The 18,621-nt window shown below is 41.7% G+C and overlaps 1 protein-coding gene across 1 annotated transcript; it reads right to left on the minus strand.

Moving 5' to 3' along the window:
- Positions 1-1,143: 1,143 nt before the first annotated feature.
- LOC140489262 (3-mercaptopyruvate sulfurtransferase-like) lies at positions 1,144-17,982 on the minus strand. The gene is made up of 2 exons (XM_072588627.1): positions 17,206-17,982; positions 1,144-3,525 (listed from the first exon to the last, which is right to left on the minus strand). The coding sequence occupies exons 1-2, from the start codon at positions 17,783-17,785 to the stop codon at positions 3,224-3,226; spliced, it is 882 nt and encodes a 293-aa protein (XP_072444728.1). The 5' UTR covers positions 17,786-17,982; the 3' UTR covers positions 1,144-3,223.
- Between the last annotated feature and the right edge of the window lie 639 nt (positions 17,983-18,621).

The raw sequence follows: 18,621 nt of genomic DNA on the forward strand, positions 1-18,621 counted from the left end.
TTACTGAACTTCTTTTCTTCTCCAATATACAATTAACAATCTTTTTGTCTGCCTCCCTTGATTTCTCTCTCTGGACTCCATCTCCACCCATTAACTTTCTTCTTTACCCTCCAATTCCCACACACATCAGTATAAATACACCTTTTCCTAGCTGCTTTCAGTTCTGAAGTGTTACTGAACTAAAAACGTTAGTTTTGTTTTCTCTCTATAGATACGGTCACGACTACGTTTCTGCAGCAATTTGTTTTTGATGTTTGCCTTTGGTTTTGTCTACTTGTTATGTTTATGATGTGTATTGTTGGTGCATTGTTAAACTTTTCCCACCATGCCTTCTTGTGATTCTTTGACCTTCATTTCCCATATTACCAATTTGATCACCTATCTTGAATCTACCCGTGTTTTGCTACACCTTGATTCCTTCATACTTGTTTATTTTAAAGCCCTTTTCATGTCCCTAGTTACACGGTTCACTAGAACACCATCCCAACATGACAAATTGTACTTTCTCCCATGTTGGTGCCAGTTCCCCATGAACTTGCACCCAATTCTCCCAATCTTTGAGCCATGCATTCATTTCTCTAACCTTATTTGTTCTCTGACAATTTGCACATGGTTTGAATAATCATCCAGAATTTGTACCTGTTTGGTTCTATTTATTAATTTAATACCATGACTACTGTATTTTCCCCTTTTCAATTCAGGTTTCTCATCAGCCCTGGACAGATGCCCTCAAGTCTGGTGCTGGGCAGATAATTCAGCTGTCAGCGTACATTCTTTACTGCAGAGAGCAGTGTCAACTCCCCTTGATGTACTGTCACGTACTACTACATCCCTTCTTGCTCCACTCTTACTTTCTGATCAAATGTTTCAGTCCCACACACCTTGGTTACGGGGGGGGGGGGGGGGGGGGGGGGACATTTGAGGCTTTGGGTTTTGAGACAAAATTCACAACGTATACCTTTTTCACAGTTACATGTCTTGACAGCAAGGATAACAGATGGACAAATGAACTGCAGTAACATCTAACCCATTTCTAAGAATGGTCTTTATTGCAATGTTCTGATTCCCCCTCAACACAAAATACAGAGGAAAGACATATTATATCTCCGATCTTTGATTCAAAAAGGAGTCAGATAAAACTACTTAACTGAATTAATTTTATTGAAATTATTACATATGACATTCATTGGGTCAGGGACACAATTAACAACTAACCTACAACAAGTGTTAACACTTCTTTTAGTGAAAAGTTATTGGCCTGAAGCTGAAATGTTGTTTATTTTTATCTCACTTTCATCTAAGAGCATAGTCAGGGCTTTGGTTTAATGTCTCACTAGAAACAGTGTGCTTCTGGTAGCACAGCACTCCTCGGATGCTGCATTGGAGAATCAGTCTAGGTTTTGTACTGGAAGTTGTTGGAGTGGAAGTTGAACCCACAGCCAAGCCCATGAATCAAGGGAGACTCCACTGGTGAAAATTCCACTTTTTTTTTGTCCACATTCCCCATTGTAATGCACAGGAATTTCTTGACACATGCAACTGATACACTTAATGTAGAGTGCAACACTGAAAACCTCAGGGAAAGGAAGCCACAACACTGCTGTGCCTTGCACTGTTGCTGCAAACCCAGTTGCTTGTCTGTTACAGACCTGAATGAATACTTCAGATTGCTCATTGTATCATACTTACTCTGTATTTTCAAGTACATTAAACAATTCATCAAATTTGTGTAGTAATACTAATCCCCGCATTTCCTCTAGAATAAGGTGCTCTAAAGATATCTTAACACATTTGTCTCACAAATCCTTTGAAACTCTTTAAGATTTTAATTAAAAACATTTTAAGTAGCCAGAGGGAAAATTGTTACAGTAGCAAAAATTACCTCTGTTAAGTGGCCAACTCCTGGAGCATTATTTCTTTTAATTGCAGTAAGGCACACGGGGAAGGATTTTTTTGTACAATGTTCCATCTCCTAAATCTGAACTACGGTACACTTGACCTGTGTGGAAAACTGAGAGGCACATTTGGTATGTATTGGGTGTATGAAGATTGATAACTAGCTAGAACGTGGTGTTAGAAAATATTCGGAATGTTATTGAAAGAAACAGGTTTCATTGCAATGCCAGGAATTGGCCACTGCATGCAAACTCCAAATTTAATACAAATGCTATTTATTCTGCAATCCAGACCAACTCTACTGTCCACTTCATTGACATCGGAGCATTCCCAATTTAATAACTCAGAACTGGAGATGAGATACACACTCACTCTGAAGCTAGTCTCAGAATCTATGAAGCAATTCCAGACAGGACGCAGGGTTTATCCAAGTATTACTCTCTCTATTAAATTTCTTCCATGCTGAGGAGAAAGTTTTCTGTTTTCAGTTGCATGACTTAGATCAGCAAAGGAACAGGGGTTTAGCCTTCATTTCTCTCACACTGTTGGGTGCAGCACAAGTAAAATAACTCCTAATCCACAAATGATGTTGTATAGGCTGAGAGAGTTTAAAGTTTACAATGTTAATAACAGGAGGAACTTTGATTCAATAATAAAGATTTTCACTTAGAAAGGCAAGAAATGCCAGACTTATTTCAACTCTGACATCCTATACTCATCAAAGGCCATCTGGTCTCACTTTGAAATCTTGGCTACACAGAGCAGTCACTGCATTCAAGGAGTAAATCACTGTGAGAAACATTTTGAAACTCAGTGGACACTCAGCCTCAGCACGTCCAGCATCTTCAGGAAACATAGTGCTCCAAACAAATACGGCAAGAAACAAAACTGTGAATGATTCTGGAAAGTGACAAACTTTCCCCAGAAATGGCTTCATTTCCTTTCATGGTCATGCATCTCCAATTACCATTCTAACACTGACTCAGCACTTAGAGCTGTTCTAGACCACCCTTCTGCATCTTGTGAAAAAGGTAGAGTCTCCAGGCAAATCACTTGAGAAATACTCAATTGTCATTGAAACAACATCACAAAAGAGGATTACACCTGTTGTTACCATCAATACCCAGAAGAACACTTGCTAAGTGTGCAGAGGGCCCTTCAAATAGGGAACAGATCAAACCTTTACAGTAGCTGCTTGGCTCCTATCTCCAACACAATAAAAGAATGACTCCTTAGCTAGTCAAATAGAACATAAGAATGACTCTCAAATTATCTACTAATCTTGACATGGGAACTGTATCATCTTAAACATTGCTTTCAGTGCTGCCTATTTGATTTTCTCCTTTCTCTCTGAGATAATGTGACTGGGGTCAGCTCGGGTGAACCACTCTTGCCAGGAGCCATCGTAGATCATCACATTTTCTTTCCCACAGAGGTAGGCACCAAGGGCAACAAAGCAAGCAGTGATCCCGGTGCCACAGCTTCCTACCAGTGGTTTGTTCAGGTTGACATTGTGATCCTCAAACAAGCAGTGCAGCTCCTTTTCACTCTTCATCCTGAGAGTCTCTGGATCCATGAAGGTATTAAAAGGGATATTGATACTATTGGGGATGTGCCCAGGTTCAATACCTTGAGAAATAAGATAAATTAAAAAAAGTGTGAATTGAAGGAAACCCAACCCAATTCAAGGAAATCACATATGTAAGTAACAGTCAAATGCTACACAAATCTCACTAGCATCCTGACAAATACTCTACAATTGTTCTCAGATCCTGTCTCCAATTTTTGTTCAGATGTCTTGCTAAAAATTAACAGGTTTCTGAAATATTGAACCAAAACCTTTTACTTTATCCAATCTACTCTTCTAATTTTCTTTTCATGTTGGAAGACGAGGTGTTCATCCCTTTGAGTGAAACAGGTTTTAACTCTTTGGCCTTGGCTGATCACCCTGTTGAATCACCCTCAGTATTTATCCTTCACTCAAGATTGTGAAAAAGATTATCTGGTCGTTATCACTTTGTGGTCTGTAGAAAATGACTCTGCACTACTAAATTTGCTACTTTCCAATGCTGGGAGAAAGCGAGGACTGCAGATGCTGGAGATCAGAGTTGAAAAGTGTGGTGCTGGAAAAGTGCAGTGTATGAGGAGCAGGAGAGTTGACGTTTCGGAATTCCTGATTAAGGGCTTATGCCTGAAATGTTGATTCTCCTGCTCCTTGGACTCTGTCTGACCTGCTGTGCTTCTCCAGCGCCACACTTTTTGACTACTTTCCCATGCTGACCTTTCTTCAAAAGAACTTCAGTGAGGCTGAAAAGATTGCTTGTGCTTGTGAAAGATTCTAAATAAATGCACGTCCAGATTTCAGGAGTTGGGAACCTAGTACAATTGAGATTTCTGTGCACTTGAAATTTCCTTTAATATTTGCTTTTACTAATCTGTGAGTCACCTGCCTGGATTGACATAACTGAGGGTGGGGGAGTGTATATACATCAGGAATAGATTATCCTTACTGCTGCAAGTTTCTGAATTACTTGGTTTGAAAACCCGTTGTGATGAGCTTCCAGTACCCTGGTTGCTTAGAAAAGCAATGTAAAACAATGCATTGTTGTTGTATTACTGAATATGGTCATTATGTGTGATGTGGGCCTCCACTGCCAAGTTAATATGTTATAGGACAATTCAGAATCCATACCTTCAGATCTCTTAAATCAAACATTCTTGAAGTCATTCTTGACTTCAATGGTGTCTTTCAATACATGATTGTTTAAAATCTGATTGACAAAAAATGATTTTATAGATGTTCTCATAAAATGAACTGAAACAAGTTAATATCACATCATGGAAATGTCTGACCTCTGAACATATGGTCAATCATTTGCAGCATTCCATTTGTTAGCCTGTAAAAACATGGATATTAAACATTAGAGTTTAGTCAGAATTTAAATACCGGTCCTGCTTAGACTTTCACGTCACCAGTAATCTTGGGGGCAGAACAGTTTAACTCACAAACCATCCCCACCCCAACCAAATGTGGAAATGCTGCTAGTGACCAGGCATAGCATTCAGCTCTTTTGAAACCAGAGAATAAAGGTCAAGTCTGTACTTATACACTGCCTGTCATAACATCTCAATGTCAATAGAAGTACAGGTCATTGATGTTGGAAACTGGCAGCTTCTATCTGCATTTGTTAACAGCAGTAGGTGAACAACTGAATTATTTGACTAGCCCTGGGACACCAACAGAGAGCCTGTTCTTCCCTTAATAATGCTTGGAGATCTTTAACATCCACCCAAAATGGAGACAAGGCCTCAGTTTATGTTTCTTTCAAAAATCAAGGTGTCTGCAATCAATCACAAACTCATTCATCCATAGCACAGAAAATGTCAGAAGTCTTAAAACCTTACGATAAGCCAGGGGCTGTGCCTCTATCCTGTTCGCTCTTTGGTTATGAATATGGAATAACATTCTCCCAGGATAGGAATGATTCATTGAATAGTTTTACATAACTAAGGCAGCAAGAAGTCCCAAGGTACCTCAGCACTGAACAGCAGACCAGAGCATGGATTACAAGAGGTGAGAAATTAAAGGCCTTCTGGTGAGAAGGATAGATCCAACAAAGTGAAGAGAGTTTAAGAATGTCTTTAAATGCTGCTAGAGATGCAAGATTGAAAATATCTCAGAACATGGAGAGAGTGTGTGTGTTTATTTGTATGTATAGAGTGTAGAAATAAAAAAAAGTGTTTGAAACCAAAGGTCCAGAAATAATGAGGACAAATATTTGAAGTTGATTATTAATGAACAGAAACACCCATGGTGTGATATTATCCATAAGCACATAGTAAGTTTCTGCTTGTCTGTCAAGGCTTTACCTTCCCACCAACAAGATTAGAGACTCAAATGCTAAAAAAAAATTATATCTTGTATCAAACAGGGAAAGTTGTCTTTAATTTTATACTTTGCTCAAAACATTACTCTTTGGTCAAATTTTAAAATGGTCATCAAGAAATAAATCCAAAAGAAACAGGCACAGGAGTAGGCTGTTCAGGCCCTCAAGCTTGCTCCGCCATTCAGAAGGATCACAGCTGATCCAACATTCCTTTCATCCTTTCCACAATAATTCTTCATTCCCTGACTGATGAGGAACTTATTTCAGCCTTAAATATACATGAGGACTCTGTCCCCACAGCTCTCTGTGGAAAGGAGTTGTACAGGCTCACAACCTTCTGGCAGGAGAAATTCCCCCTCATCAGGGGAGTCCAAAACTAGAGGACATAGGTTTAAGGTGAGAGGGGAAAGATTTAAGAGGGACCTAAAGGGTGACTTTCACACAGAGGGTGGTGCGTGTATGGAACAAGTTGCCAGAAGAAGTAGTGGAGGTTGGTACAATCACAACATTTAAAAGGCATCTGGATGGGTACATGAATAGGAAGGGTTTGTAGGGATATGGACCAAATGCTGACAAATGAGACTAGATTAATTTAGGCTATCTGGTTGGCATGGACACATTGACTGAAGAGTCTGTTTCTATGCTGTACATCTCTATGACTCTAAATAAGTCTTAAATCAGTGCCGCTTCATTCTGAGACTATGCCTACTGGTTCAAGACTCTCTCACAATGGGGAAAACATCCTCTCAGCATTTACCCTGTCAAGCCCCTTAAGAATCCTACTTGTTTCCAAGAGATCACCTTTCATTCTTCTAAATTCTAATGGGTATAGTCTCAACCAATTCAAACTTTGTTCCTAAATCAATCCCTCCATATCTGGGATTGCAATGTGTGGAGCAGACAGAGTGTTCTAGGCGTTGGCGGAATTTGTAGGTTTTGTTCAATATGATTGTATTTCAGTTACCAATGCAATGGTAGTAATAAAACACCCGGATGACATCTGAATACCAGATTATTTGCATATCAGATTAGATTCCCTACAGCATGGAAACACTGATCCTCTAAAGAGTAACCCACCCAGACCCATTCCCCATATTTACACTTGACTAATGCACCTAACACTATGGGCAATTTAGCATGGCCAACTTACCTAACCTGCACATCTTTGGACTGTGGGAAGAAACCAGAGCACCTGGAGGAAGCCCACACAGACACAGGACGAATGTGCAAACAGTTGCCCGAGGCTGGAATTGAACCCAGGTCCCTGGTGCTGTGAGGTAGCAGTGTTAACTGCTGAGCCACAATATCATAGAATATTCCTCTTCATTAGGGTGTAACATAAATCTGCATCGTTTACATACACCAAAGGAATTAAAGCAAGGGTGGGATGGGGAGCATCCCATTTGATTTTCAGCAGCCAATACAATTCTGGGCAACTATTCATTCCCTGCATCTTGTCTCAACTGCAATTAGCTGTTGACTGCCCTTGCCCATTTTTTACTCTGCAGTTGACAGAGACAAACTTTGTACAATGAATTTTTCACTCAACTGTTTCAGACAGAAAAATGAAGGGTATCCATTTGCTGTACAAGAAAGGTTTTGGAAAAAAGTTCAATTTGAACAATTGTTGCAAGACGAAAATGATTGAAATAATCACTCATGAAACAAACAGATCACTTCGAATTGAAAATCACACAACATTACATTATAGTCCAACAGGTTTATTTGGAAGCTTTAGCTTTTGGAGCGCTGCTCCTTCAGGTGGTTGTGGAGTATAATATGGTAAGACACAGAATTTATAGCAAAAGTTTACAATGTGTCGTAACTGAAATTATATACTGAAAAAGACCTGGATTATTTGTTAAGTCTTTCATCTTTTCGAATGAAATTTTGGTTTCAGTTCTTTCATCGCAGTACATTTAAAAGTTACATTCTCAAGTGAACTTTAATAATTGGTGTCATGTCGGCCCAGATAATGCATTTAAAGATGTGAGCTGCCTTGCGTGAGGCTGTCTGTGCCACAATAGTCAGGTTAAAATCAACAAGGCAAAAGTGAGGACTGCAGATGCTGGAAATCAGAGTCTAGATTAGAGTGGTGCTGGAAAAGTACAGCCGGTCAGGCAGCATCCAAGAAGCAAGAAAATTGACGTTTCAGGCAAAAGCCCTTCATCAGGAAATGGCGTTTGCCCAAAACATCGATTTTGCTGCTCCTTGGATGCTGCCTGACCGGCTGTGCTTTTTCAGCACCACTCTAATGATTCTAATCTAAAAAATGGACTGACAGAATCTTACATGGATTCATGTAGTTTTTGAGCAAAGTAAAATGTAATTCTGCAAGTACAAATTCACCCCACAAACTTATATATGTATGTGTGCATGTGGGTGTGTGTTTGGGAGGTGGGGGGGCTGATGAATGTCTGTGAGAGTGTGTGTATGTGTGTGAGTGTAAAGGGGTATAAGTCGGTGAGAGGGTGCATGTGAGAGTGTAGGATTGTATGAGTGAGGATCTGAGATAGGGTCTGCGTGAGTGTATGGACCTGTAGGGGTGTGTGTGTGTACAGGAGTGTCTGCATCTGTCTGTGTGTGTGTATAGTGCAATGAGGCCACCTGTAGTGTGACATGAACCCAAAGTCCTGGCTCAGGCCATCCCCATGGGTATCAAAGTTAGCTATCAGCCTCTGCTCGGCCATTTCTTGTTGTTGCCTGTCCTGAAGTCCACCTTGGAGGACGGTCACCCAAAACTCCTGTCGCACAACAATCAACAGACAGGAGTGTTCCCTCCCATTCGCAGAACACTACATTTGACCTCGGACCTTTGGGTGACCGTCTTCCAAGGCAGACTTTGGGACAGATAACAATGAAAAGTTCCTGTCACATTACAGGTGACCCCATTGCACTATACACACACACACACACACACACATAAGCACAGACATGTACACACAGACACTCCTACACATACACTCCCACATGTACCCTCTCACAGATTTATACCCTTTACACACACACACTCTTCACCAAACCCACCCAACACACGCCCACATGCACACATACATATAAGTTTGTGGGGTGAATTTGTACTTGCAGAATTACATTTTACTTTGCTCAAAAACTGCATGAATCTACGTAGGATTCTGTCAATCCATTTTTTAGATTAGAATCAGTCTGACCATTGTGGCACAGACAGTCTCACACAGGGCAGCTCACACCTTAAATGCATCATCTGGGCCGACATGACAGTTGTTAAAGTTCACTTGAGAATGTAACTTTTAAATGTTCTGTGATTGACAAATGAAAGAACTGAAACCAACCTGTTCATTCCATCAGATGAGAGACTTAACAAACAATCCAGGTCTTTTTCAATATATAATTTCAGTTGCATCACACTGTAAACTTTTGGTATAAATTCTGTGTCTTACGATCAGATACCCCAGAACCACCTGATGAAAGAGCAGCGCCCCAAAATCTAGTACTTCCAAATAAATCTGTTGGACTCTAACCTGGTGTTGTATGATTTTTTAACTTTGTACATCCCAGTCCAACACCAGCATCTCCAAATCATGATTTCAAATTGAAATTGAAGTAAATGATAGGAACTATTAATGCAAGTGCAAGGTTGCAAAAATATGAAGAAAATTGCTTGTCTGGCAGCAGAAGAAAAGGAACCTGAACGTGTTAAGTGTTAACTGAATTGAGGGAACGAGGACAGAACTGCAATTCGAAGAGGTAATGAGGGCAAAGCAACAGTGTTGATCGAGAGAGGTTTAGTGTCCTCACAAAAAAGTTTCACGAGTGTTTTTCCACAGTGAAATCCCCATTTAAGGCTTCAGAATTGCCATGATCCCTAAGCAGGCTCTAGGTTTAGGGTGAGGAAGAATTATAAGGAATCAGCCTCAGAGGTTTGGTAAATTTGGCTATACCCACCATTTTAAAATAAAAGGGGTGTTGAAAGGTCCCTCTCAGCTTATATCACTTGGTTGGATCTCCGCAGGAGCCACTGTTGACTTGGAGCTCATGACACAGAATCTCATCTAGCGAGCCCACTGGGAGTTGTAACCTAAACTTTGGGAAACCCTGTCCCAGCAGGATGAATGTGGAGATCCATCTGACTCAGTCATCAATCTACATGAAATATGCTCAACGTAATCAAGATTTTAAGGAGGGGATTTGAAGCAATGAGTTAAGATAATGTGTTTCTTCAAGTAAATGGATTTTAAAATGGGTGATTCTAGCTGCCATGCTTGGGATGCTTTGTATCTCATATCGTGTAGCAATTATAAATGTTGTGAAAAATGTAGAAATATATTTCCAAAAAATAATCATGGCTTTGAGAAAAGCACAGCGCCTTAAAATGAAGGCAACAACTCAGCGTTAGAAAAACTGTTTTCTGGAAGTTGATGTAACTATTTTAAAGTTTAATGGTTGCTTAACCAACAGCCCAGGGACATGTCAATTGATTTGGATGGAACAACAACTTTGTGCGCGGTTTTAAAATAAATCCATCCACCACTATCCCTTATAATCTCAACACAACCAGCTGTGAAGAATCTTGGGACATTTTGCTTTTAAAAGTAAATAAAACACTGCACAGATCAGGCATTATACTTGTCAAACTGCAAATGAATATCACACTGGGGGCCCCAACATAACACAGCCTGCTATAGTACAGATTTGCAGGTCAGACAAGCAAATCCATATAATGGCCAATTGTCAATTTTTTTTATTTCTGGGTCATACTTTATGTACAGAAATGAGTTTGAACAAATAAGAAATGTAATGTTTATAGTAATGTATTAAGTTATTTATTTTTTGATGTAAAACTCAGATTTAAAACCAGCCAACATAAATACAATAGCAACCATAGATTAATTAAGGGGATTAATCAGAGAAATTTGCCCATCATAATTGAACACTGTTTTTGTCCTTGTGCTGATTATCAGACAACAATCAACCCATCAAGTCTGCACCGACCTTCTGATCAGCATCTCATGCAGGCCTATCCTCCCTAACCCTGTAGCCCCATATTTGTTGTCAGAGAACAATCCATCTACAATCATGTCCACTGACTCACAAAAGAAAAATATCTTATATGTAAAATTAGCCCAAATCAACCACATGAAGGCAGTCACTATGCAAAAACCTTACAGCGCCAGGGACCCAGGTTCAATTCTAACTTTGGCCAGTGTGCAGTGTATGTACATTCTCCCCATGAAGTATGGGTTTTCAGTGGGTGCTCTGTTTCCTCCCATAGTTCAAAGATGTGCATTGGGTGGTTTGGCCATGCTAAATTATCTTTAGTGTCCAAAGATGTGCAGACTAGATGGATTAGCTGTGATTAATGTGGGGTTACTGGGTTAGGGAGGATGGGTCTGTGTGGAATTTTCTTCAGATGATCAGTGTAGTTACGATGGGCTCAATGATCTCTAACTGCATTGTAGAGACTCTTTGAATTTATGTTTCAAAAATAATGGGAACTGCTGAAGCAATGCTTTACAGATAGCTGAGCTATCAAGTATATTCAAGACAGAGAGAGATTGATAGGTTTCTAGATATTGAAGACATCAAGAGATATGGGAATAGTATGGGTGAATGACATTTATGTAAAAGATCAGCCACGTTTTAGTTGAATGATGCAGCATGCTCAATGGGCCTACTCCTACTCCCATTTCCTACATTAAAGATGAAGAGAAGTTGAAGAGACTGTTGATGGAAATCGATGGATGCAGGTGGCCAAGCAAGAAAGGACACCCAAAAGGAAAACAAGACAGTTCTCAGCAAGACTGTCACACACATAGCTCAGCCTGCAGAAAGCTGAGGGTATAATGTGTCTGCTGCTGTCATTCATGCTCAGGCTAGGATTTTTTTTTTTTTAGATTAGATTAGATTACTTACAGATTACTTACAGTGTGGAAACAGGCCCTTCGGCCCAACAAGTCCACACCACCCCGCCAAAGCGCAACCCACCCATACCCCTACATCTACATCTACCCCTACGGGCAATTTAGCATGGCCAATTCACCTGACCTGCACATCTTTGGACTGTGGGAGGAAACCGGAGCACCCGGAGGAAACCCACGCAGACACGGGGAGAATGTGCAAACTCCACACAGTCAGTCGCCCGAGGCGGGAATTGAACCCGGGTCTCTGGCGCTGTGAGGCAGCAGTGCTAACCACTGTGCCACCGTGCCACCACTGTTTTTGTCAGCAAGTGAATAAAACTACCAGATTCCAGTGAGTTTGGAGCCAAAGGTTATCAATGAGATTCAAAAACAGGTAGTGTTCTGCAAGGTCTGATTGGAGGAAGTCTAATGAATTATCTGCAACATCAGTTCTTGCTGAATTAAAGATGATTCTAAATGGCAGAAGATACACCGAAGGAAAAATATATAAATGGTGACAGGTGGTCATGTACTGCTAAATGTTACCAGAGAAGACACTAGTGACAGGAAATGACACCAAAATGTCTGGGTTCAAATAGGCAAACACAAAGTTGACAGTGCCATCTTCACTGCTAAATTGTCAACTTAAGAAAATGTGTCAAACCTCATCAAACCTAAAATGGCTAACATGGTAATTCTCATTTGGTGCCAAAGCCAGATAATTCCATCAATTTCCAAAGACTGGTTCCACCATGAGTACGGACCAAATGCTAGCAAACACTGGAGACAACTATTTACTTGCTTGATAAAAAGCTTACACACACAGAATCTGCTAGCATGAGATGGAAGGAGTGAATGCTTTCCCAAACAACACAGCAAACTTTTATCCCATTGACCAAGACAGCAAATCAACCAGGGTCACCAGCTCTGAGGAAATAAAATCAGGAACAGTTCCATGTCCACTTTACTGACAGTCTACCTCTTCAATCTGGTCAGATGTCTTCTCCCTACATACAATGAGCGGCTCACTGCAACAAAAATAACTTTCTCCAACTCTGTCCTGCTCGACCTCCACAATCAGCAGTCTCTTCTAAATTCATCCAAAGATTGGGACTGACCCGCTCCACCTCTCAAGCACAGAGCAGATATATACCTAGGCACTGACTGATCACCCCCAGCCTACACACACACAGCACAAATGCATAAGCAGTGACAAAAAGAGATCATCACCACTCCTAGCAACCTCCCAGTCACTGCTATAGAAATGTGGGACAAGTGGCATCCCAAGACAAAACAGTACAGGATGTAGGACCACCTGCTCAATTACCATTGTTTTGTCACCCAATATCCCCCTTCACATTTTAACAACAAAGACTGACAGGAATTTGTCTCCAAAATAGTGGCAGAGTAGGACTTGTGAGCTGGAGCCTGTCAATTTCTTTACCTTTTCTCTCTCTTGTCACTTTCCTTTTTCTTTCTATCTCCCATCTTGGGCGGTGTCGGCAGCGTCCGTGGTGAAAGTCAGCTTGGAACCCAGCCTCAGTTTGAACTCCTGGCCTTGAGGTGAAGCCTGATGCAGTCTGAGTTGGAAGGACTGTTATTCTGAACTGTTATTTGTTTTTTCTAATTTATTGCTGGACTTTTGTTTCTTTATTTTTCCATTTTTCTTCCCTAAGAATTTGTACATAAGAATCAGTTGTTGGGCCGAAGGCCTGTTTCCACGCTGTAAGTAATCTAATCCAATCTATTCTAATCTATAGATAACTTGGTGCCTAAGATGGCACCATGACAACTTAAAAGTCATAGAGTTGCACAGCACGGAAACAGACCCTTTGGTCCAATTTGTCCATGCCGGCAAAGTATCCAAAATTAGTCTAGTCCCATTTGCCAGCACTTGTCCATATTCTTCTAAACCCTTCCTATTCATATACCCATCCAGATGCCTGTTAAATATTGCAATTCCAGCAGCCTCCACCACTTCTTCTGGTAGCTCATTCCATACACATACCACCCTCTGTGTGAAAAAGTGGTCCCCTTTATATCTTTCCCCTCTTACCTGAAATCTCTGCCCTCTAGTTCTGGACTCCTCTACCCTGGGAAGAAGATCGTCGCTATTCACTCTATCCATGCCCCTTACGATTTTTGCCTTGTAAACTTTTCACTGTACTCATGTGAGTACATGTGGGAGAAAGTGAGGACTGCAGATGCTGGAGACCAGAGTTGAAAAATATGGTGCTGGAAAAACACTGCAGGCCAGACAGCATCCGAGGAGCAGGAGAATCGACGTTTCGGGCATAAGCCCCTTTTCAGGAATGAGGCTGGTGTGCCAAGCGGGCTGAGATAAAAGGTGGGGGGGGGGGGAGGGAATTTGGGGAAGGGGCGCTGGGGTCCTGCCACCTATCGTATTCCCAGCGGCCCTTCCCAAAATCCGCTCCCCCCTACCTTTTATCTCAGCCCGCTTGGCACACCAGCCTCATTCCTGAAGAAGGGCTTATGCCCGAAATGTCAATTCTCCTGCTCCTCAGATGCTGCCTGGCCTGCTGTGTTTTTCCAGCACCACGTTTTTCAACTCATGTGAGTACATGTGACAATAATAGCTAATTCTAACTGACCAAGGACATAGTGGACAGTAAAGAACAGGCATAACTTGCCTGAAGAAACTCAATGTGAAAGAGGGAATCTACATAGACAGCTGTGCCCGGAGAGAGCTGGTAAGCAACTGCATTAAGAGCTTGAAGTTACTGCATTTGAGTTGGACAGCAATGTTGATGACGAGAAGGATTTTTTGAAAGGTTACTAAAGAAAGCAGTATGAAGAAGTGGGTAGAGAGTTGTGGACTAGGATGTTAATCGAATAATACTTAGAGTCAAGTTAGACAGTGACAAAATCAGTGCATGGCAGAACATCAATCCTTAGGTTGTCAGATCCTGGAACATTGGTCAATGTAACAGATCTAAATCCTTACGATGTCCACCCAGCTAAAGATGACTCCCAAACCAACCCTGTGTCATCATCCCACAGTTACCTACAATTAGCATAGAGCCATAGAAATGATACAGCACAGTAGGAGGCCATTTGACCCACCTCGTCCATGCTGACCCAAAGACACCCTGATGCCCTTTCTAATCCCATCCTCCTGCACAAGGTCCATAGCCCTGCAGCTTGCAACTGTTAAGATGCAGAATCACGGTACTTTTTGAACAATTTTAGGATCGCTGCCTCCACCACAAATTTAGCCAACAAACTCTAGACAACCACCACTGTCTGCATAAAAAGGTTTTTCCTCACGTCCCCTCTAACCCTTCTGCCACTTAGCTTGAATCTATGGCCCTTGGGTTTTGAACTCTGCCAAGAGAAATTATTTCCTCCTGTCTACTCTATCTCTGCCCCTCCCAATTTTGTATACTCCAATCATGTCACCCCTCAGCTCTCTCTGTTCTAAGGAAAACAGCCCTAGCCTCACCAATCTTTATTCGTAGCTACAAATCTTCCACCCCAGCTGCATTCTAGTGAATCTTCTCTGCACTCTCTCCAGAGCAATTCCTGTAAAGTGTTGACCAGAACTGCACACAATATTCCACTGGAAAAGAACCACCGAGATGGCTGAAAATAAATGAAACAGCAACTTTTTTTAAGTGTGTCATAACCTCAGAAAATTCTACGTGAAGCACAGGTAGAGGCAAGGAGTAAATATGAATAGTTCATAATTCACTGATTTCTTCAACACATATCCATTTGTTCAAGTAATGGGCTGCAATATTCTTGAAAGTGCATGCTCAAAATGCTTTTCTCTGATCCATGTAACTGGGAACTGTACATGCAGTTTCACATTTTTGTTATCAGGAGAAATACAAATTAATTTGTTTGAGTCGCTTGTAGAGTTATACAGCATTGAAACAGATCCTTCGGTCCAATCCCAAACTAAACTAGTCTCATCCGCTGCACTTGGCCCATATCCCTCCAAACATTTCTTATTCATGTACTTATCTAAATGTGTCTTTTAAATGTTGTAACTATACCAGCATTCATCACTTCCTCTGGAAGTTCATTCCACACACGAATCACTCTTTGTAAAAAAAGAACTGCCTCCATGTCTTTTTTAAACCTTTCTCCTCTCATCTTAAAGATGTCCCAGTCTTGAAATTCCCACCCGAGGAAAAAAAAACACATACCATTCACCTTATCTATACCCCTCATGATTTTATAAACCTCTATAAGGTCACCCCTCAAACTCCGATGCTCCAGTGAAAAACATCCAGTCATTACAGGCAACCTCCTGGTAAATTTCTTCTGAAATCTCTCCAATTTAATAATGTCCTTCCCATTGCAGGGTGACCAGAACTGCACACAGTACTCCAGAGGAGGCCTCAGCAACATTGTGTACAACCTCAACATAACAGCTCATTCCTATATTCAAAAGGTCTGAGCAATGAGGGCAAGTGTAGTAAACACCTCCAATATGTGAACTGAATTGATCAGAGATCTGATTGTTTACATCAGGTCTGTTTACAAGGCTGTTTTAAATAGTTTATCTGTAATTCTGTCTGCTGCCTTGGCACTGTTGTAACAACCTTATCGAGAGATATGGCCCGTCTGCTGTGTCATAGTAGGACCCCAGCGCAACTTTAAACTAAACGTATTGTCTGCCATTCAAATGTTTTGGGGAACATGCTGGGTAACCCTGTCTTACGCTATTACAGTGCAACGAAAGAACAAAGCTAACTATATCATGAGAGAGGCAACAGTGTTATGGTAATGCTATTCGATTTGTAATCTAGATTCCCAAAATACTCTGGGTCATAAATTCAAATTTCATCACAGCAGCATGCAGAACCTAAAATATAATGAATAACATTGGAAATATAAAGTAAATTAAAAATAGTGACCATAAACCCAATAAATTGTACTCACTCCGAGTCACCAACATCCTCCAGGGGAGGAAATCTGCCATGTTACTTGGTTTGGCCTACGCATGACTCTATGTCAATTACAATGTGGTGACTCTTAACTGTCCTTGGAAATGACTGAGCAAGCCATTTACTTCAAGGGGAATTAGGAACAGGTAACTAACACTGGCCTTGCATACCTAGCCTTGCCTAGATATGACTCCACTCTTACAGTAATGGTTTGCCAAGTGGCAACAGCAAGCTGTTTAAAATTGCAATAATTGCAAAAGAACATAAAATGCACCAGTTCAGGGAAACATCTACCCCCTCACTGACTCAATCTCCTCCCACACAGCTAATCCTGAAGAAGGGCTCATGCCCGAAACGTCGATTCTCCTGTTCGTTGGATGCTGCCTGACCTGCTGCACTTTTCCAGCAACACATTTTCAGCTCTGATCTCCAGCATCTGCAGTCCTCACTTTCTCCTGGCAATAAATACAAGCTCACAACTGGAAGCAGAGTTGACAACCATCTCAGAAATGTTGGAAGAAATTTAAATAAAGGACCTGAGTGCAAAGTGCTGCAAACTTTAGCTTGATGTGATAGTGAAATAAGTTTTGAGGGATGAAACAAGTAAAACAAAACTCTTTAGGGAACCTTCTCTGGGTTCAGGCTCGGTGCCTTTGAATCTGCCCTCAGGCCTGGCATCCACCAGCTGGAACTGTTTGCTCTGGATGTTGTCCAGGATCTCCTGGTAACTTTTGACCTGGGGTTTGGCTTTTGCCTTGTACTCAGCCACGGGGTAGTCCTGCAGTTCCGAAGTGACCGGGAGACCCTCCCTGCGCCAATTGATAAAGCCGCCATCCAGCACCGACACCCGGCTGTGACCGAAAGCCCGGAACATCCACCAGACCCGGGGGGCAGAAAACAGTCCGAAATCGCTGGCATCGTAGATGACGACGTGGGTGTCGTTACAGATGCCCAGGTTGGCCAAGTATCGGGAGAAAAGCTCCTGCCCGGGCATCATATGCTCGTAAGGGGAGGAGCGGTCACTGCATTCGTCCAAGTCGAAGAAGGTAGCGCCGGGGATGTGCTTCTCCTTGAACTCCTTCCTGCCGTCCCGCTGCATTTTTGGCAAATACCAGGAGGAGTCCAAGACCCGCAACGGTCCGGCCTTAGCGCTGCTGATTGCCTTGGCCAGCCAGGCAGCAGATACCACAGTGCGAGCTAACGCCATTCTCCTTCCCTTCTGTGAACGGAATTATCTCGGGCCCACTGACACTAAACCCAGCCCAGTTACTCTAAACCCAACCCTCTGCCTCGAGACCCAGCCCACTCATTGCAGTTTTTAGAATTTGCCTGATCTCTGTGCAACACTCAAAACAATTTTGCTTTTCGGTTCCGATCGCGAAAGGCATGGCATCAGATAATACAAAAGCCGAATACTGCAAAAAGAGTGTTTGCTGCAAATGTTGAGGACATGAAACAGCATCAGCTTTATGTAAATCGTGTTACACAATATTCCGAGTTGCACCACAAAAACATTATTGTGCCTCAGGGCTTGTGTCCCTACTATAGGACTGGGAGTTCCAGATTCAAGTTCCACGTGCTCCTGAGGTTGTTTAGAGATAGGTTAAAATTATAAAGCAAAGTACTGAATCGTTTGAGGAGATAAATCCTAGACACGAATATTCTTAGTGGGGATACATTTCGGTTGGGAGCTTTTGAAATTTCATTTATACGATGTAGACTTTACTGGCTAGTCCAGCATTTATTGGCCAACACTAATTGCCCAGTTAAAGATCAATCACATTGCTCTGAGTCAGAATTTACATGTAGGCAGACCAGGTAAGGATAGCAGTTCCTTTCCCTAAAGAATAGCTTGGAGTGCACATTAAATTCATAAAATCCCTACAGTGGGGAAACAGACCATTTTGGCCCAAGAAATCCACATTAACCCACCAAAGAGTATCCCACTCAGAGCTATTCCCCTACCCTATATTTACCCCTGACTATGGGCAGTTCGGTATGGCCAATTCACCTAACCCACACATCTTTGGATTGCGGGAGGAA

Source organism: Chiloscyllium punctatum, chromosome 18 (assembly GCF_047496795.1).
Source record: "Chiloscyllium punctatum isolate Juve2018m chromosome 18, sChiPun1.3, whole genome shotgun sequence".
NCBI classification, from domain to species: domain Eukaryota; kingdom Metazoa; phylum Chordata; class Chondrichthyes; order Orectolobiformes; family Hemiscylliidae; genus Chiloscyllium; species Chiloscyllium punctatum.

Excerpts from the sequence above, each read along its gene's own strand:
- LOC140489262 (XM_072588627.1), bottom strand. The coding sequence starts at position 17,785 with ATGGCGTTAGCTCGCACTGTGGTATCTGCTGCCTGGCTGGCCAAGGCA. Across the intron at positions 3,526-17,205 it reads CGAGCCTGAACCCAGAGAAG|GTATTGAACCTGGGCACATC; the intron begins GTTCCCTAAAGA and ends TTATTTCTCAAG.